We start from the raw sequence: 21,878 nt of genomic DNA, 5'->3' as shown, positions 1-21,878 counted from the left end.
TGGCTGAAGCGGCTTTCCCCGATCCCGCGTCCCGCTCTGTGCTGGCTCTGGCGAAGCCAAGCCCGGGATAAGGGGAGTCACAGGCCGACCTCTCCAGGGACCCGCAGGCCTACGGCCCACCTCGCAGTCCGGGAGCACCGGCCTCGCGCGCCGGTCAGCGTCCTCGCCCCGCCCCCGAGCCTGCCCCGCCCTTCTTTTCGCATTGCGGGGCCGCTGGAGGTTGGCACTGTGCCCCTGTACCCCACGTGGCGCTCGGTCAGGGCTGGGGGTGGGGGTCTAGAGAGGCCAATCTAGAGAGAAGTCTCCCTTCCCCCCAGGGCTGTGCTGCGGCTGCCTCTGGGAGGGGTCGTGGGTAGCTAAGCAGAGAGGGCTGCGGGAAGGAGTGACGTCAGGGTGAGTGGGCGCCCAGGAAGGGGTGTGTAGGAGACCGGGAACCAGAGAGGACAGACCCGAGCAGGTCGAGGGGGAAGACAGGACAAGGAGGAGGAAAGAGGAAGGAGAAAGAAGCCGCTACAGAGTGGGGTTGCAGGTCTGATGGAGTAGGGACTGCTGTTGTCAGGGGAACTAGAGGAAAAAGACGGGGTAGATTAGGGAAAGGGGGGCCAGGAGTGCAGTGGAGGGAGGAGCGGTGAGAGGGAGATAGACGGTGGAGAGAGAGGAGAAGCAGAGGGAGAGGAGACGGAGAAGGAGAAAGAAGAGAGGGGTCATAGAAGAAAGAGGACTAGAGCCATCTCAGAGTGGAGACAGTCAAATAGAGAAAGAAAAGGAAGAGAAGGGAGAACTAGAGGGAAGTGAGGGAACCGGCTGTCAAGTGGCTTGCAGGAGGAGAGAGGGAGCAGGAGTAGGGATGTGGAAGGACAGGAACCAGGAAGCAGTCATCGAGGGGACAAGGGAAGAACTGGGGGGACCCGGGAGCTGGGGTCTAGAAGATGCAGGCCCCTTGGCCAGGGCCTCTTTGCCTATCGTGTTTCCATGGCCACTGCCCCTAGGTTCCTCAGCTCTTACGGTGCTCCTGGGAGCCCTCACTTCTCTGTTCCTTTGGTACTGCTACCGTCTGGGTTCCCAAGACATGCAGGCCCTGGGGGCTGGGAGCCAAGCTGGAGGTGTTAATGGTGGGCCTGAGGTATGCTCTCAGATGGGCCCAAGGGGCTCTGGGGATCTTGGGGAAGGACCCAGGGCAGAAGGTCTAGTTAGCCGGCGACTTAGGGCCTATGCCAGGCGCTACTCCTGGGCTGGGATGGGCAGAGTGAGGCGGGCAGCTCATGGAGGTTCTGGCCTGGCAGGAGGGACAGGGCTCCTGGGCATTCAGCGCCCAGGCCTACTTTTTCTACCAGACCTGCCTTCGTCCCCCTTTGTACCACGTGATGCCCAGAAGCATGACGTGGAACTCCTACAGAGCAGCTTCCCCGCCATTTTGCGGGACTTTGGGGCTGTGAGTTGGGACTTCTCAGGGACTACCCCTCCGCCTCGGGGCTGGTCCCAATCCCTGGCCCCTGGGTGCTACCAGCTCCTGCTGTACCAAGCAGGCCGGTGCCAACCCAGCAACTGCCGGCGGTGCCCAGGAGCCTATCGGGCACTGAGGGGGCTGCGGAGCTTCATGAGTGCCAATACCTTCGGCAATGCTGGTTTTTCCGTTCTCCTGCCTGGGGCCCGGCTTGAGGGCCGCTGTGGACCCACCAATGCTCGGGTTAGATGCCATCTGGGTGAGTATATCCTGTCCACAATCCTTGCCTCCCCATTTTCTCCTTCCCTACCCTTGGCCATTGGATCTTTTTGCACTATGGTTCCCATCATGCCTTTCTTCTCAGAATCTTCCCCAACCGGATCTCCTGAGTTCCACTTCCATACAAGTTATCCTGTCAGTGACGACTTGCAGTGTGTTCCACACTGATTCTCACTCTTCCCCACCCCCTTTTCTTTCATTGAAAAGAAATCCTCATTGTAAATGGTCACTGTTACTTGCCCTCAAGAGAAAATTCTCTGAAACCCAAATTTAAACTATAAGGAGAAAGCCTTGAGGAAGGAGTAGTGGTCCACGGCTGTAATCTCAGCACCCGGGAGACTGAGGCAAGCCTGGGTCTTGACATTCTTTATTGACTTAGTCTTAGGGAGTACAGTGAGACACTCTAGCCCCCTCCCCCACCCCAATTTGTTTTTGTTTGTTTGTCTTTGTTTTTCGAGACAGGGTTTCCCTGTGGTTTTGGAGCCTGTCCTGGAACTAGCTCTTGTAGACCAGGCTGGTCTCGAACTCACAGAGATCCGCCTGCCTCTGCCTCCCAAGTGCTGGGATTAAAGGCGTGTGCCACCACCGCCCGGCTCCCCAATTTGTTTTTTGAGATAAAGGCTCTTACTATATAGTTCTGGCTGGCCCAAACTCAACCAAGATCGTCCGTCATCTACCTCCTGAGTGCAGGGACTGAAGGTGTTCACCATACATTTGGCCTACTTTATCTAGGCTTCTTCACTGATAAGTAACAATGTTAGTGAGATGTTAGGTAGACAGACCTGAGATTTTCTTTTTAACGTTCTAAAGATTAAAAGAAAACCAGAAAAAATGTTATGGTTGATATTCTATGCTATGACTTTGGCTCGCCCTGAATTTCTGTTGTGCTATCAGATAGATGTGTCTTATGCTTTGGGGCACCCTGGCCTCACAATCAAGTCCAGATTCCCCTCCCCCACTCACAAAGGCTTTCTGGCTGCTCCCTACAGACACCATGAACACGTTAGACTTTTATCTTAGTAATGTTGAGAACACTAGTCAGTCTTAAGGACTTTTCCAAATGCCACCTCTGGAATGCCTTGTTTGCCGTCAGAGTTGGCTCAGTTTTCTCAGCACACTTGACTGAGGTTAGGCTGGAGCCAGCGGCTATACCTCCTGGGAGAAGGTTCTGGAGCTGAACTGACAGAAAGTCCAGGAGACTGCTCAGAGGAGCTTTTCTCCAAATGTCACGTGGCCTTTTTTTTTTTTTTTGAGACAGGGTTTCTCTGTGGCTTTGGAGCCTGTCCTGGAACTAGCTCTGTAGACTAGCTGGTCTCGAACCCACAGAGATCCGCCTGCCTCTGCCTCCCGGGTGCTGGGATTAAAGGCATGCGCCACCATGGCCCGGCTGTGGCTTTTGTTTTTCGAGACAGGATTTCTCTGCAGCTTTGGAGCCTGTCCTGGAACTAGCTCTTGTAGACCAGGCTGGCCTCAAACTCACAGAGATCCGCCTGCCTCTGCCTCCCGAGTGCGCCACCACTGCCCGGCCACCATGTAGTTCTTTCAGCAGCACTTCAGTCTTAGCATCCTGCAGACAGGGCTGTGTCGTCAATGTACCCCTGGCACTTTTGAGGACCACAGACCCTTCCTGTAAGGCCCACTGAGTAGGTAGGCTTCCTGAACACAGGCAGGAGTGGTAGATGTCCATTCTCTTCTCACAGGCCTGAAGATCCCCCCTGGCTGTGAGCTGGTTGTTGGTGGAGAGCCTCAGTGCTGGGCTGAAGGGCACTGTCTCCTGGTGGATGACTCCTTCCTGCACACAGTGGCTCATAATGGTAACGGGACTCATTCTGCTGGGTTGGGGTTAAGGGACCAAAGAGCTGAGGAATTCCAGTCAACCTTGACTCAGTGGTACCATTTTGGTGCTATATAGCCTTGGGCAAATCATAGTTTCTCTAATCACCTATGAGGCATCTGCCTTCCTTACCAATGATTGTATATGGCTATCAGCACAGGACTATGAGCTACTGTCTGCGTTCCTGTCCAACTCTTGCTGTGGGGCCGCAGGCATCCACCTAACCTTACGTCTCAGTTAGCTGGTATACAATGTGCCCATTTTAGGCAGAGTTACCAATAGAAAGTTCTAACCTGGTATAAGAATGCTGGCACTCACCTGCAAACTCAGCACCTGCACTTAGGACGCTGAGTTCAAAGGCTGGGCTACATGATGAGACCCTGCCTTAAATGAAATAGTGGCCAGGGCCTGGTACTGTACTGCTTTCCTCAGTGTCTGATAGGAATACCTTGGCAGAGCAGTACTTGCTATCAGCTGCTGTCTCCATCCCTATGTGCCCTAGGGTCCCCTGAAGATGGGCCTCGAGTGGTCTTCATTGTGGATCTCTGGCACCCCAACGTGGCTGGGGCTGAACGCCAAGCTCTTGACTTTGTCTTCGCACCAGACCCTTGAGAGAAGTGGCTCCCTCCCAGCACCTGAGCTGGATGCTGCTGCACCCAAGGACAGCTTGTGTGGTGGTCAGGACCTCCTTTCCACTAGGAGGGGGCAGCAGGGTGTGACTTACTCTGCCAACACTGAAATACAAATCTGGAATCCTCTCCACCTCCCGCCTCCTTCCTTCCCAGTTACCAGTCCCAGGTTAGGGCTCAGGGCTGGGGCTTGTGTTTCTGCCATGCTAACAGCCAGACATCTTCCTTAATGCAAGCCATCTTCTCATCCCTCACCCAAGAGTCAGCAGCAGACCCTCAGCTCAACTTTATTCCAATAATTTAATAGAAAATTAAAATAATAAATAATATGAACCAGATCAAGACAGCCGAGCTGGTACAGGTCCAGGCCAGCCTAGTACAAAGTTAAGGAGGTAGGGGATGGTGAGACAGGAGGGGAGGGGGCTGCTCTGTGCAAGGGCAGAAAGCAGCTTGGAATGTGGCTGATGGTTCTCAAGTGTCTACATGTGTTTTCAATGTATTAACAAAAGAGAAGGGGGATTCTGCATCATTCTGAACCAGATGGTAAGAGAAAGAGAGCAGAACAAGAATGTGGAAAAGGGGTGGACGCTGGCTTTCCAAAGAGCCCCACCTGAGGGGAATGCTGGAATGTACCATGTTGTTAGCAGTGAGTGGCAATGACTAGAAAGGGCCTCACTGAACATAGCATGCAATGAAGGGAAGAGGGAAGACCCGCGACTTGGCCAGCAGAGCCGGGGCAAAGGGAGAGAGGGACTGGGTCCCAGAAGCAAGAGGAAGGCAGGAGAAAGATCAAAGATCAGTCCTTGAAGACAATCTGTTGGCCGTGAGGACGCTCATCGTGGGTGATATGGCGGCGGACATGAATCCTCCGGACACGGTGCTCTCTGTTCTCTTCATCATCCCCTCGGCCTGCCCCACCACCTCCAGCTGCACCCCCTGTGGCCTCCAGGAGAGCTAGATCTGGGCCACGGGGAGTTTCATAAATCAAGATGTTCAGTGTCTCCTCGAAGATCCGAGCCTCAGGGAATTCCACCTGCAAAAGGCCAGCAACCTGTAGCTCCTACCCTCTGGCCCTGTCCCATAATCCTTCCCCAGCAGCTCCTCTGTGGTCTCCCCTCCAGGCCTGAAGGCAGGCAGTTATCCTTCACTGCCCAGTCTCTTGGAATGCTCTTTCATGTATCAAGTCCTGAGTACTGCCACTATCCCGGAGGCTGCTCTGAGCATCAGGAATACAGCAGGGATAACAAATGCTTGTTCTCAGCAGCCCGGAAGTCTAGGGGAAGACACACACACACTTCCTAAAATATACATTAAGTCAGATGATAACATTGAAAAAGAAAAGAAGGAAAAAGGGATGAGAATGGCCTTTCCCAGGAGTGTTTCATCTTTCTAGAGAGTTCAGGCAAGGCCTTGCGGAAAATGTGGTGTTTGACCACCTTGAGAGGGAGGAAGGAGACAGAGAAAACACACTGAGGAGCAGCAGCAAGGAGGGGAAGGGTTTGGTCAGGAATTTGTCTCAAATGTCAAGACAAAGCGATGAAGAAAAGCATGGGAATGAAGTATGAAAAGAGGATTTTACTGGGCAGTCTTGGAAGGAAGGATATAATGAATACAGCTTGCCTTTCCTTCTTTACAGTACTAAGGACTGAACCCAGAGGCTCAAGAATACCGAACCAGTTCTACTGCTGAGCTACACCCATAACTGTATTTGCTTATTACTGAATTAATTAAGATAGAGTCTCACTAGGTTGCCCAAGATGGTCTTAAACTTTCAGTCCTCTTGCACAAGACCAGCCAGTACAACTGAGTAAAACTGCCTCTCAGTTGGGTGAACTCACAGGGGTACCTACCATGCCTTTCCCTTAAAATACATTCCATCCGCTTGTATCTTCCTAATTGCAGGAGAAAAAAAAAAAAACAGCTTCTGGAAGCTGAGCACCTATTTCATTCCTTTGATCAATGTTTCTTAGTACTTCCACTAAGTCACAGGTACCAGGCTAACAGTGGCTAGGGGGCATCAGAAAGGAAAAGCTGCAACACTGCTCTGCAGCCATTGTCCTACACTACACTACAACACTCTGTCAACTAAAAAGGGATTTGACCAGTTTGTCTGGGGCAATTATATTGAAATCTCATGAGCAAAGGTGTCCAGAGAGAAATGATGCTTGGCTTGGGTCTGAACGCCTAAGTTCATTAGCTGTCAGGGAAAAGGGAAGGATTCTCATCACATCCTACTGAGGACGGACTTGCACTGTTCAACATGCCCTGTCTGTGGTTTGAAGTCTGGGGCAGTGCCTAACACAGATTGGGTACTGGCTGGTCAGTGGTGGCACACGCCTTTAATCCCAGTACAGAGGCAGGAGGCTCTGTGAGTTCTAGGCCAGCCTGGTCTACAGAGTGAGTTTCAGGACAGCCTTGGTTACAGAGAGAAGCCCTATCTTGAAAAAGAAAATAAAAGGGCTGGAGAGATGGCTCAGAGGTTAAGAGCATTGCCTGCTCTTCCAAAGGTCCTGAGTTCAATTCCCGGCAACCACATGGTGGCTCACAACCATCTGTAAAGAGGTCTGGTGCCCTCTTCCGGCCTGTAGGCATACACACAGACAGAATATTGTATACATAATAAATAAATAAAATAAATATTTAAAAAAAAAGAAAAAGAAAATAAAAACAAACAAAATCAACAAGAACAAAACCAATCATGCTCTATCTAAACAAGGCCAGGGTCTCAATCCCAGCACCAAAACCAAAGCAAAAAAGAGGGGGCTCTAATCTCAGCCTCATTTCATGGGCAGAAAAATAGAGGTCACTGAAGTGAGACCTACCAAGCTATATAGCCCTGGTCCTAGAACTCTGGTCCTTGATGCCCACCAAAGATCCTGCCCTTGCCTGACCCACTGATCTGCCTCTGTCCCAGGTCCAGGTCCTACCTCCCACCCCTCTCTGATTCCCTCTGACCTTGGTCTGCTTCTTCTCTGTAGCATAGACTATGGAGGTGCAGCACACTTCGGCGATTTTTCGGCCCTGCCCGTAGAAAGACCAGCAGCAAATCTCGTCCCCCAGGACATCCTTGAGGAAGAGCAGCCGGCCATGGAAGCGCAGGGCCAGTTTGTCAAACAGCTCGATGTTCTTCAGTAAGTTGTCATCTGAAGTGCTGAGGAGCAGGGTCCATCAGGCCTTAGGTGACTGGCTGTCTTCCCTCCCTCAACTCCCACAGAGGGGCCCAGATTCCCAGCACTCCAGCCCTGCCCTGCAGGGGACTTCCAACTGTGTAGGCCCCTCTGAAGGGAAGCATCTGCCAAGAAAATCACCGCATGGCAGAGGCTCCGGTGCGGGTCTTCAATCAGGCTGTCAGCTTTGCTACATTCTAACTGAGCAACATTGAGCAGATTATTTTGTCCCTTAGTGCCACAGTATCATCTCCGCATGGAGATCAACACTTCCTCAGACCACTGAGAGAGTGATAGTCAACAGATATACTGAGACCAATCCCGCTGGAAAATAAGGAGCTAACCTATGCCAGCCATTATCACACTCTTGGCCTAAACCTCCTTTACTGATGGCAGGTGGCACAGCTGGAATGGGGCATTCAAAAGGCAGGCATTCTGTGGTCTCTTCATGTAACCATAATCCTCTAGGAGACAGAAGCAGAGCCTGCTCAACCCTAGGATTCTGCCCAGTGCATGGACACACGCAGATGCACCCACGTCTCTGCCCATTGTGTGGACACATGCAGATATACCCATGTGTCTGTCCATTGAGTGGACACACGCAGACACACCCATGCCTCTGCCCAGTGCATGGACAAACGCAGATGCACCCACGTCTCTGCCCATTGTGTGGACACGTGCAGACACACCCACGCCTCTGCCCAGTGCATGGACACACGCAAACACACCCACGTCTCCCAGCTCTCACCTGGTATAGGAGTACTTGTTGTTACTGCGGTTGTGCAGAAGTTTCACCACAGGCTACAGGGGAAAGCCGAAGGAGAGTGGAGTCAAGAGAGAACAGCAGCCTTCAGTCCCCCTCCCCCCTTCACCACAGGGCTCCAGGGCCTCACCTTGGAGGTGCTGGCCAGGAGCTGCTGCTCTTCCCGGGGAGATGTCACTGTGGGGATGAGGCACAGTGGGGACAGGTTCTCCCGTTTTTGCTGAGGAGGAAGCAGAAGGTGATTAGCAGGACAGCACGCGTTCACTCACTCCACTTAAATAAAGGCCTTCTGAAGCTGCGTGGGGGTTGAACACGCTCTTAAGTGTCTCTAAGGCTCACAGGGATGTGACCACTACAGTTTTAGCTCTGCAGGTCCCTGTACTGGCTGGGCTTTGGTGCCTCCCCACAATTGTACCCTTACTCTGCCAACTTGCTGTTTCTTAGCCACCCAGCTGTGTCCTCCTGACTCTGCACTGGCTGGCCCGCCTGGGGCATGTTTCACTGACCCGTGTGCAAAGCTGGCTAATTCTTCAGTTCTCAGCTCAGCATGCTGACCCCACGGGGCCAGCCCCACCCCAGCGCCTAGCTACCATAGCTTCCTTGGGCTCAGATTATTGGTTCCTTTTCTTCACAGCACTTAAGTCTGCAGCTGTTTTTATATTTATGGTCTGTTTTCCTGAGGACTGTCCTGGTGATGATCGGCATACATTTGCTGAATGAATAAGCCTGGCTGAGTACAATGAGGCTGTTTCTGCAGTGCTGGGTGTTGAACCCAGGACCATGAGGGAATACCAAGCAAGTATTCTATCATCACTGACCTATACCCTTCATCCTTTTCTTAAAAAAAGATTTATTTATTTATTATGTATAGTGTTCTTGCCTGCACATATGCCTTCAGGCCAGAAGAGGGTGCCAGATCTCATTACAGATGGTTGTGAACCACCATGTGGTTGCTGGGACTTGAACTCAGGACCTCTGGAAGAGCAGTCAGTGCTTTTAACTGCTGAGCAATCTCTCCAGCCCTCCCTTCACCCTTTTTAAAAATTAAAATTTAAGGGCTGGGATTAAAGGCACATGTCAACCGTCACCTCCACCTGGCCCTACCTCTTTCTTTCTCTCTTTTTTTTCCCTCCTGTTTCTTAAGAGTTCTGTTTGCTCGTTCATTCATCTGTTTTGAGACAGGCTCTCTCTATAGTTCTGGCTGGCCTCAAATTCACTATGTAGACCAGTTTGCTCTCGAACTTAGAGATCCACCTATCTCTGCCTCCTGAGTGCTGGGATAAAAGGTGTATACCACCGTGTCCATCTAAGAGGTATTTTTTTTTACTCCTTTGTTTTTTTGATGTGTGTATAAAATTAACATGGAGAGACAAGCATGGCAGCAGGTACCTTAAGGCCCAGCTACAAAGAGGCTGAAGTGGGAAGACTGCTTAAACATGGGAACATGAGAGCAGCCTAGACAACATACCCAGACCTCACTCTCAAAGAAATTAGATGAAATCAGTACACCCATCACCCCAGAAGACAGATGTTGAGCACAGCCACAAACACAAGGTTAGCTTGATCTACATTAGAGAATTTGAGGCTATCTAGGACTTTGCATCAATATTGTTTCAAAACAAAACAAAACAAAAACAACAACGAAAAGCCAGAAATGTGTACACCTGTAATCAAAACACTTGGGAGGCAGAGGCAAATGGTTATCAAGTTTGAAACCAGCTTGGCCTACTTAATAAAACTATCTCAAAACACAAGAACAAAAAAATAAACAACAGAGGCATAAAAGTCTGCCATTACTAAGTCAATTTTGAAGCACCAACTCTGTAAGACATAAAGATATACTATGGAGGCAAAATAATGAAAACAGTAGTTTTGGTGCAGAGACAAAACTCACAATGAAGCACAAAGAACCTGGAGATGAGTGTGCACATCTGAGGACCGTGGAGGAAGCAGAGTGCACACACAAGGGTTACCTATCACTGTGTAACAAAAGGCCCAAACATCATAGCTTAAATTAACAAAAGGTATCTATGATTTCCTTTTCCCGTGATCAGGAACTCCTTCGGGAGTGGCTGGGGCCCCCTGGCACAGGTTTACCCATGAAGGCTTGCACAGCAGGGGCTGCAGACATCTGGAAGCATGGCTGCCTCTTGAGGATCACTGGCTGAGAAACACGGCTGATGCACTGCCACCTGGAGCTCTCTGTGGGTCTGCTTGAGTATCTGTATAACAGTTAGTTTCTCTACAGAAAACAATGCAAAAGATGGATGTCTCACTGTCCTTTATGACTAGTTTTATTTGCCTTAAGTCTCAAGGTTGGCTCTGTTGTCACGTCCATGGATTCACATGTTAAAACAAAACAAAAACACTCCTAGGATTCTCCAAGTCTCATCCATTACATCGGCAGTTCAAAGCACAGAAAATCTAAACCAGGTCCAGGTTGGGATGAGGCCATCTGGTTACAGTTCACCAACTTTGGCTCATGAAGGGCATTTCTGCTTTCTACCTGAACAGCTGTGAACTACAGCCACGTAGTCTCCTCCACTCACCCACTAGGAATGTCCTTCTTCAAAGGGGTGGGACAACAGGAACTGGAAGTCATATAGAAGCCACTGGTCCTACAGTTTGCAAATCACTGGGACAAACACTTGAGAACCCACTGATGCCCACCCTACCCAGTCCCCATGCACACGGTCCTGATGCCCAGAGGTATCACTCTTTCCCCAGGAGCTGGCAGAGCCTCGATTTCCTCGGCCTGCTTCTCACATGCATGAGTTTCCCTGTCCAAAGCCCTCCCTCACTTCAGCCTCCCTGCCTTTTTCAGTCCAGGCAGGTGATGTCCCTGCCAACGTCTGTCTTCTAAGCCTTGGGGCTCATGTTATAAGACAAAACCCACACCTATAACCTCTACAAAAAAGAGCTTTTGACTGCTTTGGGCTTGTAAACAGGCTGCTGAGAGGCACACCTTAAGCTGTTTTTAAAATTTTTTTACTTTTTTTAGGTTCGATCTCATTGTAAGGCCTCTGCCTGTGAATGCAGGGATTAAAGGTGCACCCATCAGGATATTGCAATCTTAAATTTCTTAGAAGAGATGTCCTTAGATGAATAGCACATTCCTGCAGAAGTTCTTAGAAGGCTGAGGCAGGAGGCTAATGAGTTCAGCTTGTGCTACAAAAGAAGGTCCTGACCGGGTGCTGGTGGCGCACACCTTTAATCCCACAGAACTCGGGAGACAGAAGTAGGCGAATCTCTGTGAGTTTCAGGACAGGCTCCAAAGCTACACAGAAAAACCCTGTCTCAAAAAACAAAACAAAGCAGAGAGAGAGAGAGACAGAGACAGACAGAAACCAGTAAGACAGAAAACAAAACAAAACAAAAACCATGGAGTCTGTTCTTGGACAGTGCCTTGCAGTGTGGTTGTCATACCCAGTGACACTCCACTGGAGAGCACTGATTCTCCCTTTCCCCAAAGGTATCCACTGCAAATAGATTCTTGGTTGGGGTGGGTCTTTGTATCTACTTCCCCTTTTCAGTGCTGGAAGTTGTCTGGTTTGGACCTGTACTGGGCATAGTTTGAGTTCATGTGTGTCAATCCTGTTGTGTCTGGAAGCAACAGCACAATCTGTTACAAACATAGCAGCCCACACAACAACCATTTATTACTGCCTCCTTAAATTTCCAAGGGTCAGAACTTCAGACTGGCCCATGGTCTCTTAGGAACTACAGTCTAGATAATGGCCACAATTGGCTATAGTGGCACACGCTGTAATACCAGTCTTTGAGAGGTGAGAAGAGGAAGATCTTAGTTCAGGGTTAGTCGGAGATAAGAGGGCCTTGTCTCAAAACAATACAAAAAAGATGCTGGCCAGGAGTGCATCCTCTCAATACTTGACTGGACCTAGAGGATCTGCTTCCAATAAAGCTGGCCCACATAGTCGGGAGTCTCTTGACAGCAAGCTACAGTTTCTCACCTGCACAACTTCCCAAGGGCTGTTGGGGTTCCTCATATAATGGCTTGCTTACTAGAGTAAATGCCTCTTATGACCTCGCTTCAAAAGTCACACCTCAGAGCTGAGTGTGGTGCTGTATACCTCAAACCTTGGCATTTAGGAGGTGGATAGAAGGATCATGAGTTCAAAGTCAGCTGGCAACTACTTGAGACCCTGTCTTTGCAGTTAAACTATGTACCTATACAACATGGCTGCATGTGTCAATCCTATTCCGTGTGAGAGGGTACCAAATGAGACCCTGAATCCCAGGGAGGCAAAAAAAAAAATCACTGGTGGCCATGTTGGATACTAGCTATCAAAAACCGCTTAATAGATAGTACCTGGAAAACTAACTTACTCTATGTAGAATTAAAAAACAAAAAAGGAGTTAAAAAGCAGAGCAGTGATGGCACACACATTCGTTCATTCATTTATGCTTTTTCAAGACAAGTTTCTCTGTAACAGTCCTGGCTGTCCTCGAACTCAGAGATCCATCTGCCTCTGCCTCCCAAGTGCTGGGATTAAAGGCTTGGTGCACACCTTTAATCAGCGCACTGGGGAGACAGAATCAGGCAGATCTCTGTGAGTTCGAGGACAGCCTGGTTTACAAAGTGAGATGCAGGATAGCTAGAGTTACAGAGAAACCTTGTCTTGAAAAACCACACACACACACACACACACACACACGAGTTAAGTCCCTTCATAATTTACATTTACAAAAGTGAGTTTCACTGAGATTAAAATGTCATACATGAGGGGCTGGATTGGAGAGATAGCTCAGGAGTTAAGAACACTTTCTGTTTTTGCAGAGGATCCAAGTTCAGTTTCCTGCACCCACATGGTGGCTCACAACCATCCTTAACTTAAGTTCCAGTTCCTGGGGATCCAATACACCAGGCATGAATGTGGTTCACATACACACAATGCAGAGAAAATATACACACAGACTCTTTTTTAAAGTCTATATAGCCGGGCAGTGGTGGCCCAGGCCTTTAATCCCAGTACTTGGGAGGCAGAGGCAGGCGAATCTCTGTGAGTTCACAAGGCCAGCCTAGTCTACAAAAGCTAGTTCCAAGACAGGCTCCAAAGCTACAGAGAAACCTTGTCTCAAAAAAACAAAACAAAAGTCTATATATAAAACACCTGTATATAAAATTATAAAGCTAATAAAAAAAGTAGAATAGGGAAAAAAACCTAAGAAACCCTCCTGCCCCCTCAGCAAGGGATACATACACCACTGGAGAAAACGATATTTTGACTATATTAATGTCAAGAGTTGCTCAGTTGATAGTGCAAAGCACAACTTTGTATATGACCCCATGGAACAACACTGAAGAAATGCTAACCCTGTAGTTATCCCATAACCCTAATGAATTGACTGGCTCAGGGGAGGAACAGCAATTGGTATGTTGTCGGCAGACAACTAACACTTGCACAACACCCAAATTAAATTAATATCACACAGATGAATCTATAGTTGGCAACAGGAAATGTAACTACAGTGGAGGACTCAACTTATCATCTGAATTCAGGGGCCAAGTGTGAGCACATCAGTCATATTAGCCACATCATGGGTGTCTTGACGGAATACAGTATGAAATATCACACTCCTAGAATGTACTCTATCCAAAATGCTGACATCAAACCTTTAAATTATGGTATAATTTACAGGAAATTCAGGACATATCAGGGTTTGTACCAATGATACCAGGACTGAACAATCAGGCAAATTTGGTAAGCAGACCATTGTACAGGCAGTGTCTTTAAAAACTCAGCTTTATCAGAAAAACAAGAAACAAAGAAAAAACCAGGCCGGTCCAGGTGGGAAGAGACTTAGAGGACGTCAGCAGACACAACGTAAAGCTTGACTACAGGTCTTGCTTTAAATGAACTGCTTACCACATTTCAGGCAGAACTGGAGAAACGGCATGTTAGATTAAAACTTTATTGACATATAAAGTTATCAATTATTAACAATGTCAAAAGAAATAAAAGCAGTATACAAAACAGTACATACAATATGCCACATTAGTAAACAGACATACACAAAATGCATACAGACAAAAAAACTAAAAAAAAAATTGGTGCTTTATTTTTTGGTGATCCATTTCCCAAATTTCTATAGTTGATAATACTGATAATAATACTGCTTTAAAAGTAATAGGTGTTGGGATGGAGAGATGGTTCAGTCAGTAAGTACCTGTCATACAACCCTGAGCACTGAGTTCAGAGTCCTAGTATCCACTAGACAGCCCCTGTGACTCCACATCTGTGACTCCACAGCCAGGCAGTGGAGACAGGCAAGTCCCTGGAGCTCACTGGCAGAAAGCCTCGCCAAGTCAGTAAATCCAGCTTCCGTGAGACCCTGTCTTAGAGTAAATAAGATACCCCAGAACTCAGGAGCCAGAAGCAGATCTCTGGGGTTTGAGGCCAGACCGGCCTACACAGCAAGTTCCAGGGCAAGAACAATAGCAAAGTAAGACCCTGCCTCAAATTAAAGAAAAAAAAAAAGGCCAGAGGGTGGTGGCACATGCCTTTAATTTCATTCCAGCACCTGGTAGGCAGAGGCAGGCAGATCTCTGTGAGTTCCAGGCCAGTCTGATCTACAAGAGCTAGTTCCAGGATGGCTAGGACTATTATATAGAGAAACAGTGCCTCAAAAATAAATAAATAAACAAACAAACAAACAAACAAATATATATATATATAAATCAGAGATAATAATGTGGAAGGTGGCACTCGGGAGGCAGAGGCAGGCAGATCTCTGTGAGTTCGAGACCTGCCTGGTCTACAAGAACTAGTTCCAGGACAGGCTCCAAAGCCACAGAGAAACCCTGTCTCGAAAAATAAACAAACAAACAAAAAATAATGTGGAAGGTAACCAAGGAAGAAACTTAATGTGGAATGTCCTTCTCTGTGTGTGTTGCTTTTATTGGTTGATGACTAAAGCATTTTTGGCCAATGGCTTAGCAGAGTAAAGCCAGGTGGGAAATCTTAACAGAGATAGAGAGAGTGGAGTTGAAGGAGACGCCATGAAGCCGCTGAAGGAGTAACATGCCACACCAGTAAGCCACAGTCTTGTGGCATAGATGAATAGAAATGGGTTAATTTAACATGTAAGAGCTAGCTAGGAATACTCCCAAGCCACTGACCAAAACAGCTTTATTCATTAACCAATAAAAGCAACACATATACAGGACTTCCCACATCAGATACTTGATGTTAACGTCTGGTCTCCACACTCATATGCACACATGTGTACACATTCACACAAACACACACATATGTAACACACACACACACATATATATACACAAATATATGGCTATTTGTAATTTTAAAATTCAAGAATCTCGGGCTAGCAAACGGCTCGGCATATAAAGATGCAGCTCACCGAGCCTGACAGCCTTGAGTCTGGTCCCGAGGCCACACATGTTGAAAGGAGAGAACTGACTCCTACAAGTTGCTCTTTGACTTCCCACATGCACACTGTGGTACCCGCAGACCCACACACCAAACTGAATAAAATTTAATAAACACATACACCTCTACTTCACAGATAAATGACATTCTAAGAGAAAATACTGACAATATCTAAATCCAACCCTTGAAAGCCAGAAAAAATTGGAAGTTTTTTTGTTTGTTTGTTTCTTTTTCTGGTTTTTGAGACAGGGTCTCTCTGTGTAGTCCTGGCTGTTCTAGAACTCGCTTTGTAGACCAGGCTGGCCTCAAACTACAGATCTGTCTGTTGTGGGAGGTCCTTCCGCTCCTCCAGCCAATAGTCGCTGAGATACCAGCCCATTGGGGCATGGTCTCTTTCTTTAAAAAAGCAGCCACTTCCCTCCTTGCTCTCTCTTACTTCATGCTCCGCTTCTGGCAACTAGACTCCCTTCCTGATTGCGCAGAGGGCTGTTGTCTGGGACGGTGATCTGTAAGTTTTTTCCCCTTTAAATAAATAACCATTCTATTAATCATAATTCCAAACTGGTGTGGGATCGTTTGTGACTTAGGTCATCGCCTTCAATCTGTCTGCCTCCTGAGTGCATGTGCCACCACTAGCCTTGTTAGTTTTTTTTGGCATGGGGTTACCCTATGTAACTCTTAAAAAAAAAAAGACAGGGTTTCTTTGTGTAGCCCTGGCTGTCCTGTCCTGAAATTCAGAGATCTGTTGGCCTGACTCTCCAGTGCTGAGATTAAAGGTGTGTACCACTATGCCCACCTCCTATGTAACTCTTGCTGGTCGCCTTGAGTATACAATCCTACTACCTTTGCCTCCTGACTGCTAGGATTACATTACATAACTGGCAATCGAAGTATCTTCTGGTTCAGGGCATGGCAGTCAACTTTTTCATATGAAGTATGCTTTAGAGGATGGTAATACATGCTCTTATATCTATGATTTAATTAAAATAGTCAAAGGTCTCCCTTTAAGTGACAAGACAAGAAACTGGGGAGAACAGCGGGTAAATATGTAAAGCAATCGCAGAAGGGGACTCTAAAAAGGTGAGTGAGTATATATGAGAAAGATATTCAAACTCATTAGTAAGAAGAAGCTGGCGAAGTCCAATGAGATCACTCCACACCTATCAGTGTGGCAGAATTAGAAAGGGGGAGGATGCCAAGGATTACTGAGAATCGCCGGAATGAGGTTTCTTAGGTACTGCCTGCCAGGACAAAGCAATGGAACCATCTGAGAAGACTGAAATCTGGCTTGCATGTGTCCTGTGACCTAGTACTTCTCTAGCTATAATTTTAGAAATTCGAATAGGACCAGAGGGGCCACAGAAGGATGCCCACGGTGGCACTGTTTGTGGGACAGGAAGGAGAAAGCAAGCTCCAAACTCAGGAGAATGTATGACTACAGTGAGCAGTCAGCATAGAGTCCTGCGCACCATAGAGTGTGACTAGATCCTGAGAAGTGGTTGAGTGAGAAACAGTAACAACTAAGCGATATTTATGTAAACATATGCACACCAAAAGCATATATACACAAATGCTTTAGTTTTTCAAAGTATCCAAGCATATGTATCTGCACATTAGGATCTGACGGGTAGGAGTGAGGAAAATGGACAAGAGATTGGGCACGAAGGGGAGGGGAACAAAACTGAAAAAGAAAAGATTTGCCTAGACCAGTGACACTCTGGCATGCCCTGAGGACTAGTTGAGCTGGGGGGATGGGTGGGAAGAAGCTGCTGGAACATGGAAAGGAAGTGCCACACTTGGGAGTCAGATAACCTGAAGCTGAACTGAACACACTGGCTCTGAATGCATCCCTAATGTTTCTTTGTATCTATCTATATAGGGTAACTAAGGGCACAAGATGTACCAACCAACAAGCAGACAGCAAAATCCCTCCCAACACAGCAGGTGTGCAATGACATCAGCTCAACTTCACTTCAGAGCTAAGCATGCATACCTGTCACCCCAGGACTCTGGAGACTGAAGCAGGAGGATCCTCAGATCAAGGACAACCTGAGCTACACAGTTAGACTCTGTCTTAAAAATGCAAGATAAAATGACTGAGCAGAACTGTACTTCCAAGATATAGGTCAGTATACAAGAGCTAGTTCCGGGACAGGCACCAAAGCTACAGAGAAACTCTGTCTCAAAAAAACCAAAAGAAAAAAAAGATATAGGTCAGTGCCAGCCAGGTGGCTCAGAGGGGAAGGAGGCAGACTCTGAGAACCTGAATTTGACCTCCCCCTCCCTGGGTCCCACAACGTAGAAGAGAATCCATCTCCAGAGCTGGCCTCTAGCCTCTATACTTTAGGTGTGGCACATGCCACTCCCAAAAAACTATATTTTAAAAAAATCCAATTCAGTATTTTTCAAATTGCCACATGGTAACTCTTTAATGGGTCATAAAATAAGTATAATAGGACTCAAACATAAGAGAGATGGGGGCTAGTGAAGGAAGCGATATATTAAGGGACATTTTATTAACAGCGCTCCTTCACAAAATGCTTTGAATTATAGCTCAGTCTCTACTTTTTAATTTGCAACTGGCATTCAAGACATACAATCTACTTCTGTAATTATTACAAAAAAACCCGGACAATACAAAAACTCGATTAAAACTTACTACATTGTATTTATTGTTCTTACTTATCTTTTGGAACATGAGAACAGAATGCAAAAGGCAGGAACTGACCAGCTCAAGGTTACTAGGCATGGCAGAGGTGGCCGGGATCCCAAGGGGATCCCAAGAACCTGCAGAAGTGGAACAGAGCGGGTGGGGAGGGCCTGGAATCCCCAGCCCTGTTTATGGCCTATGGCTCCACTGCTGTGACACTTCATTTGAGGAAAAAATTTCACCACTGAAAAAATAAATAAATAAATAAATAAATAAATAAATAAATAAATAAATAAAGAAGCCCTGAAGGGTTGGAAGAAACAGGGTGGGGGTGGGCTGTCTTCCAGGGCAGGACCAGATCATGGAGGTTATTGCATTCTAACTTAAACTGAGATGTGGTGGGAGCCGGCTGGTGAAAGGGTTCAGTGGCCAAACCCGATGACCAATACTCCACCCCTGAATGTACACTGTGAAAAAGGAGAACCCGGGCAGACAGCTGCCCTGTGACTGACCTCCATGAACACCCCAACTGTGGCGTGCACACACACTAAGAAACCAAAATTTTAAATTATATAAATTGAGGAACCCCCCCCACACACACACACACAAACACCAGCCTGGAGAACTACTCAAGACTTCAGAGCAAAGGAGAGGATGAACTGGGGTTGTGTTTAATGACGTCACTCAGGTGGTAGCACAACTGGGTAGGAACAGCTGCAAGCACAGAGCAGGTATTCTAAGGACAACTGTCCTGACAGCAGGTGCATTGTCGCCCTGCCTCAAGCAGCAGGGATGCTTGGGAAGACTGTACCCCAAATCCCAAAAGCCTGGGGGTTATGCCCCATCCGAGCCAGGCTCTCTAGGCCGTCTCCTCCTACCTCTGTTGTAATAGCTAGCGGCTAGCTCTCCCAAGAACGGGAGTGCAAGGACTCAGAAGGTGGGGGCGGCTCTCACCTGCAGTGCCAGCTGGCAGTCTTCAATCAGGCCCTGCACCAGGTAGTATCGAGCTTCACCTAGCAGCTCCCCGAGTTCTCTGGTACTCTCAGGCAGTGGGACCGACCCATCCCGCAGGTAGTTGAGAATTGTACCAAAGTGACGACCACTCCGGTCAATCAGCACCCAACCTGGTGGAGTGGGAAAAGGCAAAAGGAAGGATGGATTGGTGGGGGATTGAATAGGTATTTTTTAGAAAACCAATTCCAAAGCAAAAAGAAAACCTAAATACTTATCTGTTTCAAACCTCTGCCACATCCAAGAACTCTTTCAAACATCTTCCAGTGAGTTATACACACGCCTGTCACAGAGTAACTCCCTCCCAAGTCTGCTGGACAATCAGGAAGCTCTCACCATGGGCAAGTCTTTTGTTTTTCAAGACAGGATTTCTCTGTGAAGCTTTGGCTGTCCTGTACTCACTCTGTAGACCAGGCTGGCCTCGAACTCACAGAGATCCACCTGCCTCCTGATGCTGAGATTAAAGGTGCCATTTAGGAAGTTGTTTTCAAGGCTACTCTGTAGCCCAGACTGAGAGCTAGCATTATAGGCACATGCCACCAAGCCCAGTTTACCGTGGAAAATTCTTACCGAATTACCTATCAATAAACTTAACCCTTTCTATTAATGTTAGCCACTCACTTAATGAAAATGTCCACCTCAACCCTTCAGTTCACCAGAATAATAAAATAATCACATTATTCAAAGAACTTACTCTCTGTGATTACCTGTGGTTTTCTTGCTTCCTGGTCATTCCCATTCAATGCTCTCCCTGAATACCCCGAGGGGGTTAACTCCTCAAGACTCATCAGATCCCTTAACCAACCCTTCTCTAGCACTAACTGGCACTTCACAAATACTTATCAAATAAGTGATTTTTTTTTCATCTTTAGTATTTAAAGGCTGAACTTCACCTCCTAAGCATTTGCTTTCATAATCTTCGTTAACTCTTCCCTTTAAGGTTATCCTACAGCAAGTGGGTCCCAAATTTAAAGGCAACACTCCGAGAAGGTTAAGGTTCACCTGCCAAGGAGAGCTGCACCCTTCACTCTGGTCCCCGGTAAACCTAAAGCAGCTCTTCTCCTTCTACAATCCACATTTACGATGATTCCTAGAGAGTGGCAGGGGCATGTGTTAGAGACAGACACACAAGATCGTTCGGTTCTCCAAGGTGCCTGGTGGCGGTTCTAAGGCAGGGATGCAAACAAAAGGCTGGGCGGTAGGAAGAAAGTGGTAAAGGTTGTCTGGGGGCTGGTTCCCAGGCTTTATGAACTAGGGGGCGACGAGAAGATAATCGGCAATGGAGTGTTTGGCAGAGGTCACTGCTGGAAGGAAAGGATTGGGGAAGGAGGGAGACTTTGAACAAGGAAAAGGTAAGGTGGGACGGGGGAGCCGGGAACGAACCGGGGGCTGGAGGGCAGCACGTGTACCGGCGACACGCATACCTCCGGCGTCTGTGAGCACCTCCACGCGGCCGCTGAACATGGCCTTGAGCATGGTGTCCTGCCCAGTGAGGGTGCGCAGCGTGGTGTAGTGCAGCGAGCCGCCCACGTTCAGCTTCACATACTTGCTGTTCGGGGTCAGGGGCTTCAGACTGTACGAGGGGGAGCCGGGTTCCACACCCGAGGGCTTAGGGGACTCCAGGCATTCGGCCTCAGCCGCCTCCGAGCCAGAGGCCTCGGCCGACATGCCAGTGAGCGGACGCGGGTGGCGGTCGCAGGCTCTCTCCGCGTCCCGGACCGGCTCTCAGAGACCCTACGACTCCAGCGCGGGCGCCAGACCGCTCGGCGCACACGCCCACTCGCCGCGGCTACTCTGCGACGTCCACCCTCCGCCCCATCGCGCGCGCACTCTCCACCCGGAAGCCAGAGAGGGCAGCTGCGCAGGCGCGGCCAGGCCGGGGGCGGGGCCAAGAGCTGGAGCAAGCGCAGTCTACGGGTGCCGTTGCGGCCTGGAGTGCGGGTGCAGGAAAAGTTCTAGGGGACTCCGGATCCTAGATGGAGAAAGCGCCCTCTCCCTTTGCTCCTTATGCATGTGAATAGAGAAGATCGCAGCCCACGACGGTCTCAGCTCGCAGAGCGCTTCATTCACGTGAAAGGAAGCAGGCTCTGAGGGCTGGACGATGCGCATGGTATTTTCCCTCCTCCAGCATAGTGCACTTGACAGACTGTAGGAAGAACAGTCAACAAAAACCAAGAAAATTCTCCAATGAGGCCATAAGTCTCCCAGAGGAAGTGAAACTAGGAGCCCAGGTTGGAAGGCCAAACAGAGGAGCGATGATGGAAAGAAGCGTCTGCGATAAAGACAGTTCTAGGCAGAGAAGAAGGGGAAATAGAAACCTGAGCCAACTGTGACTGTAATTTCAGCCCTGGAGGCTGAGGCAGGAAGATAGTGGGTTCCAGACCAGACTGGGCTGCATATTGGTACCTATCTCAAAACAAAAGGAACATGGAAATTGGAAGCATATGACCAGACAGGCTAGTGAAGATCTTAGAATCCCAGCTGTCATGAGACCTACCACTGAGCCCAAAAGAGAAGAAAGAAGTAGAGTGCACTGTGGACAAGAGGTCTTTGTTTTAAAAGCTTTTTAAAAGTTTTTGGGGGCTGGAGAGATGGCACAGTGGTTAAGAGCATTGCCTGCTCTTCCAAAGGTCCTGAGTTCAATTCCGAGCAACCACATGGTGGCTCACAACCATCTGTAATGAGGTCT

General features: G+C 48.2%; 2 protein-coding genes across 6 annotated transcripts; one reads left to right on the top strand and one right to left on the bottom strand.

Moving 5' to 3' along the window:
• The first annotated feature begins 26 nt into the window (after window positions 1-26).
• Window positions 27-6,643, top strand: Asphd1 (aspartate beta-hydroxylase domain containing 1). Of its 5 annotated transcripts, none has more exons than XM_075972297.1 (4): window positions 27-219; window positions 990-1,703; window positions 3,424-3,537; window positions 4,060-6,643. In XM_075972297.1, exons 2-4 carry the CDS (start codon window positions 1,070-1,072, stop codon window positions 4,167-4,169), a joined length of 858 nt encoding a protein of 285 aa, XP_075828412.1. In that variant the 5' UTR covers window positions 27-219; window positions 990-1,069; the 3' UTR covers window positions 4,170-6,643. The 5 variants fall into 5 exon arrangements, with proteins under 5 accessions (XP_075828412.1, XP_075828413.1, XP_075828414.1 ...); XM_075972298.1 differs by lacking the exon at window positions 27-219 and adding an exon at window positions 226-529; XM_075972299.1 differs by lacking the exon at window positions 27-219 and having other exon boundaries at window positions 555-1,123; window positions 1,508-1,703; window positions 4,060-4,524.
• Kctd13 (potassium channel tetramerization domain containing 13) lies at window positions 4,468-21,053 on the bottom strand. Its single transcript, XM_075972301.1, has 6 exons — window positions 20,614-21,053; window positions 19,133-19,302; window positions 8,247-8,336; window positions 8,102-8,154; window positions 7,142-7,337; window positions 4,468-5,219 (listed from the first exon to the last, which is right to left on the bottom strand). The coding sequence occupies exons 1-6, from the start codon at window positions 20,855-20,857 to the stop codon at window positions 4,983-4,985; spliced, it is 990 nt and encodes a 329-aa protein (XP_075828416.1). The 5' UTR covers window positions 20,858-21,053; the 3' UTR covers window positions 4,468-4,982.
• Window positions 21,054-21,878: the final 825 nt, after the last annotated feature.

This window comes from Microtus pennsylvanicus, chromosome 5 (genome assembly GCF_037038515.1).
Source record: "Microtus pennsylvanicus isolate mMicPen1 chromosome 5, mMicPen1.hap1, whole genome shotgun sequence".
In the NCBI taxonomy this organism is placed as follows: domain Eukaryota; kingdom Metazoa; phylum Chordata; class Mammalia; order Rodentia; family Cricetidae; genus Microtus; species Microtus pennsylvanicus.
The sequence above is the reverse complement of the archived record's forward strand: the minus strand, read 5'-3'. Positions and strand labels throughout refer to the sequence as shown.

Bases quoted from the DNA above. Each gene is read 5' to 3' on its own strand.
- Kctd13 (XM_075972301.1), bottom strand. From the start codon at position 20,857: ATGTCGGCCGAGGCCTCTGGCTCGGAGGCGGCTGAGGCCGAATGCCTG. The intron at 19,303-20,613 runs GTATGCGTGTCG...CCACTCCACCAG, and splicing joins GGTGCTCACAGACGCCGGAG to GTTGGGTGCTGATTGACCGG. The intron at 7,338-8,101 runs GTGAGAGCTGGG...CCTGCTCCTCAG, and splicing joins AACAAGTACTCCTATACCAG to CACTTCAGATGACAACTTAC.
- Asphd1 (XM_075972296.1), top strand. From the start codon at position 848: ATGTGGAAGGACAGGAACCAGGAAGCAGTCATCGAGGGGACAAGGGAA. The intron at 1,704-3,423 runs GTGAGTATATCC...CTCTTCTCACAG, and splicing joins TCGGGTTAGATGCCATCTGG to GCCTGAAGATCCCCCCTGGC. The intron at 3,538-4,059 runs GTAACGGGACTC...TATGTGCCCTAG, and splicing joins GCACACAGTGGCTCATAATG to GGTCCCCTGAAGATGGGCCT.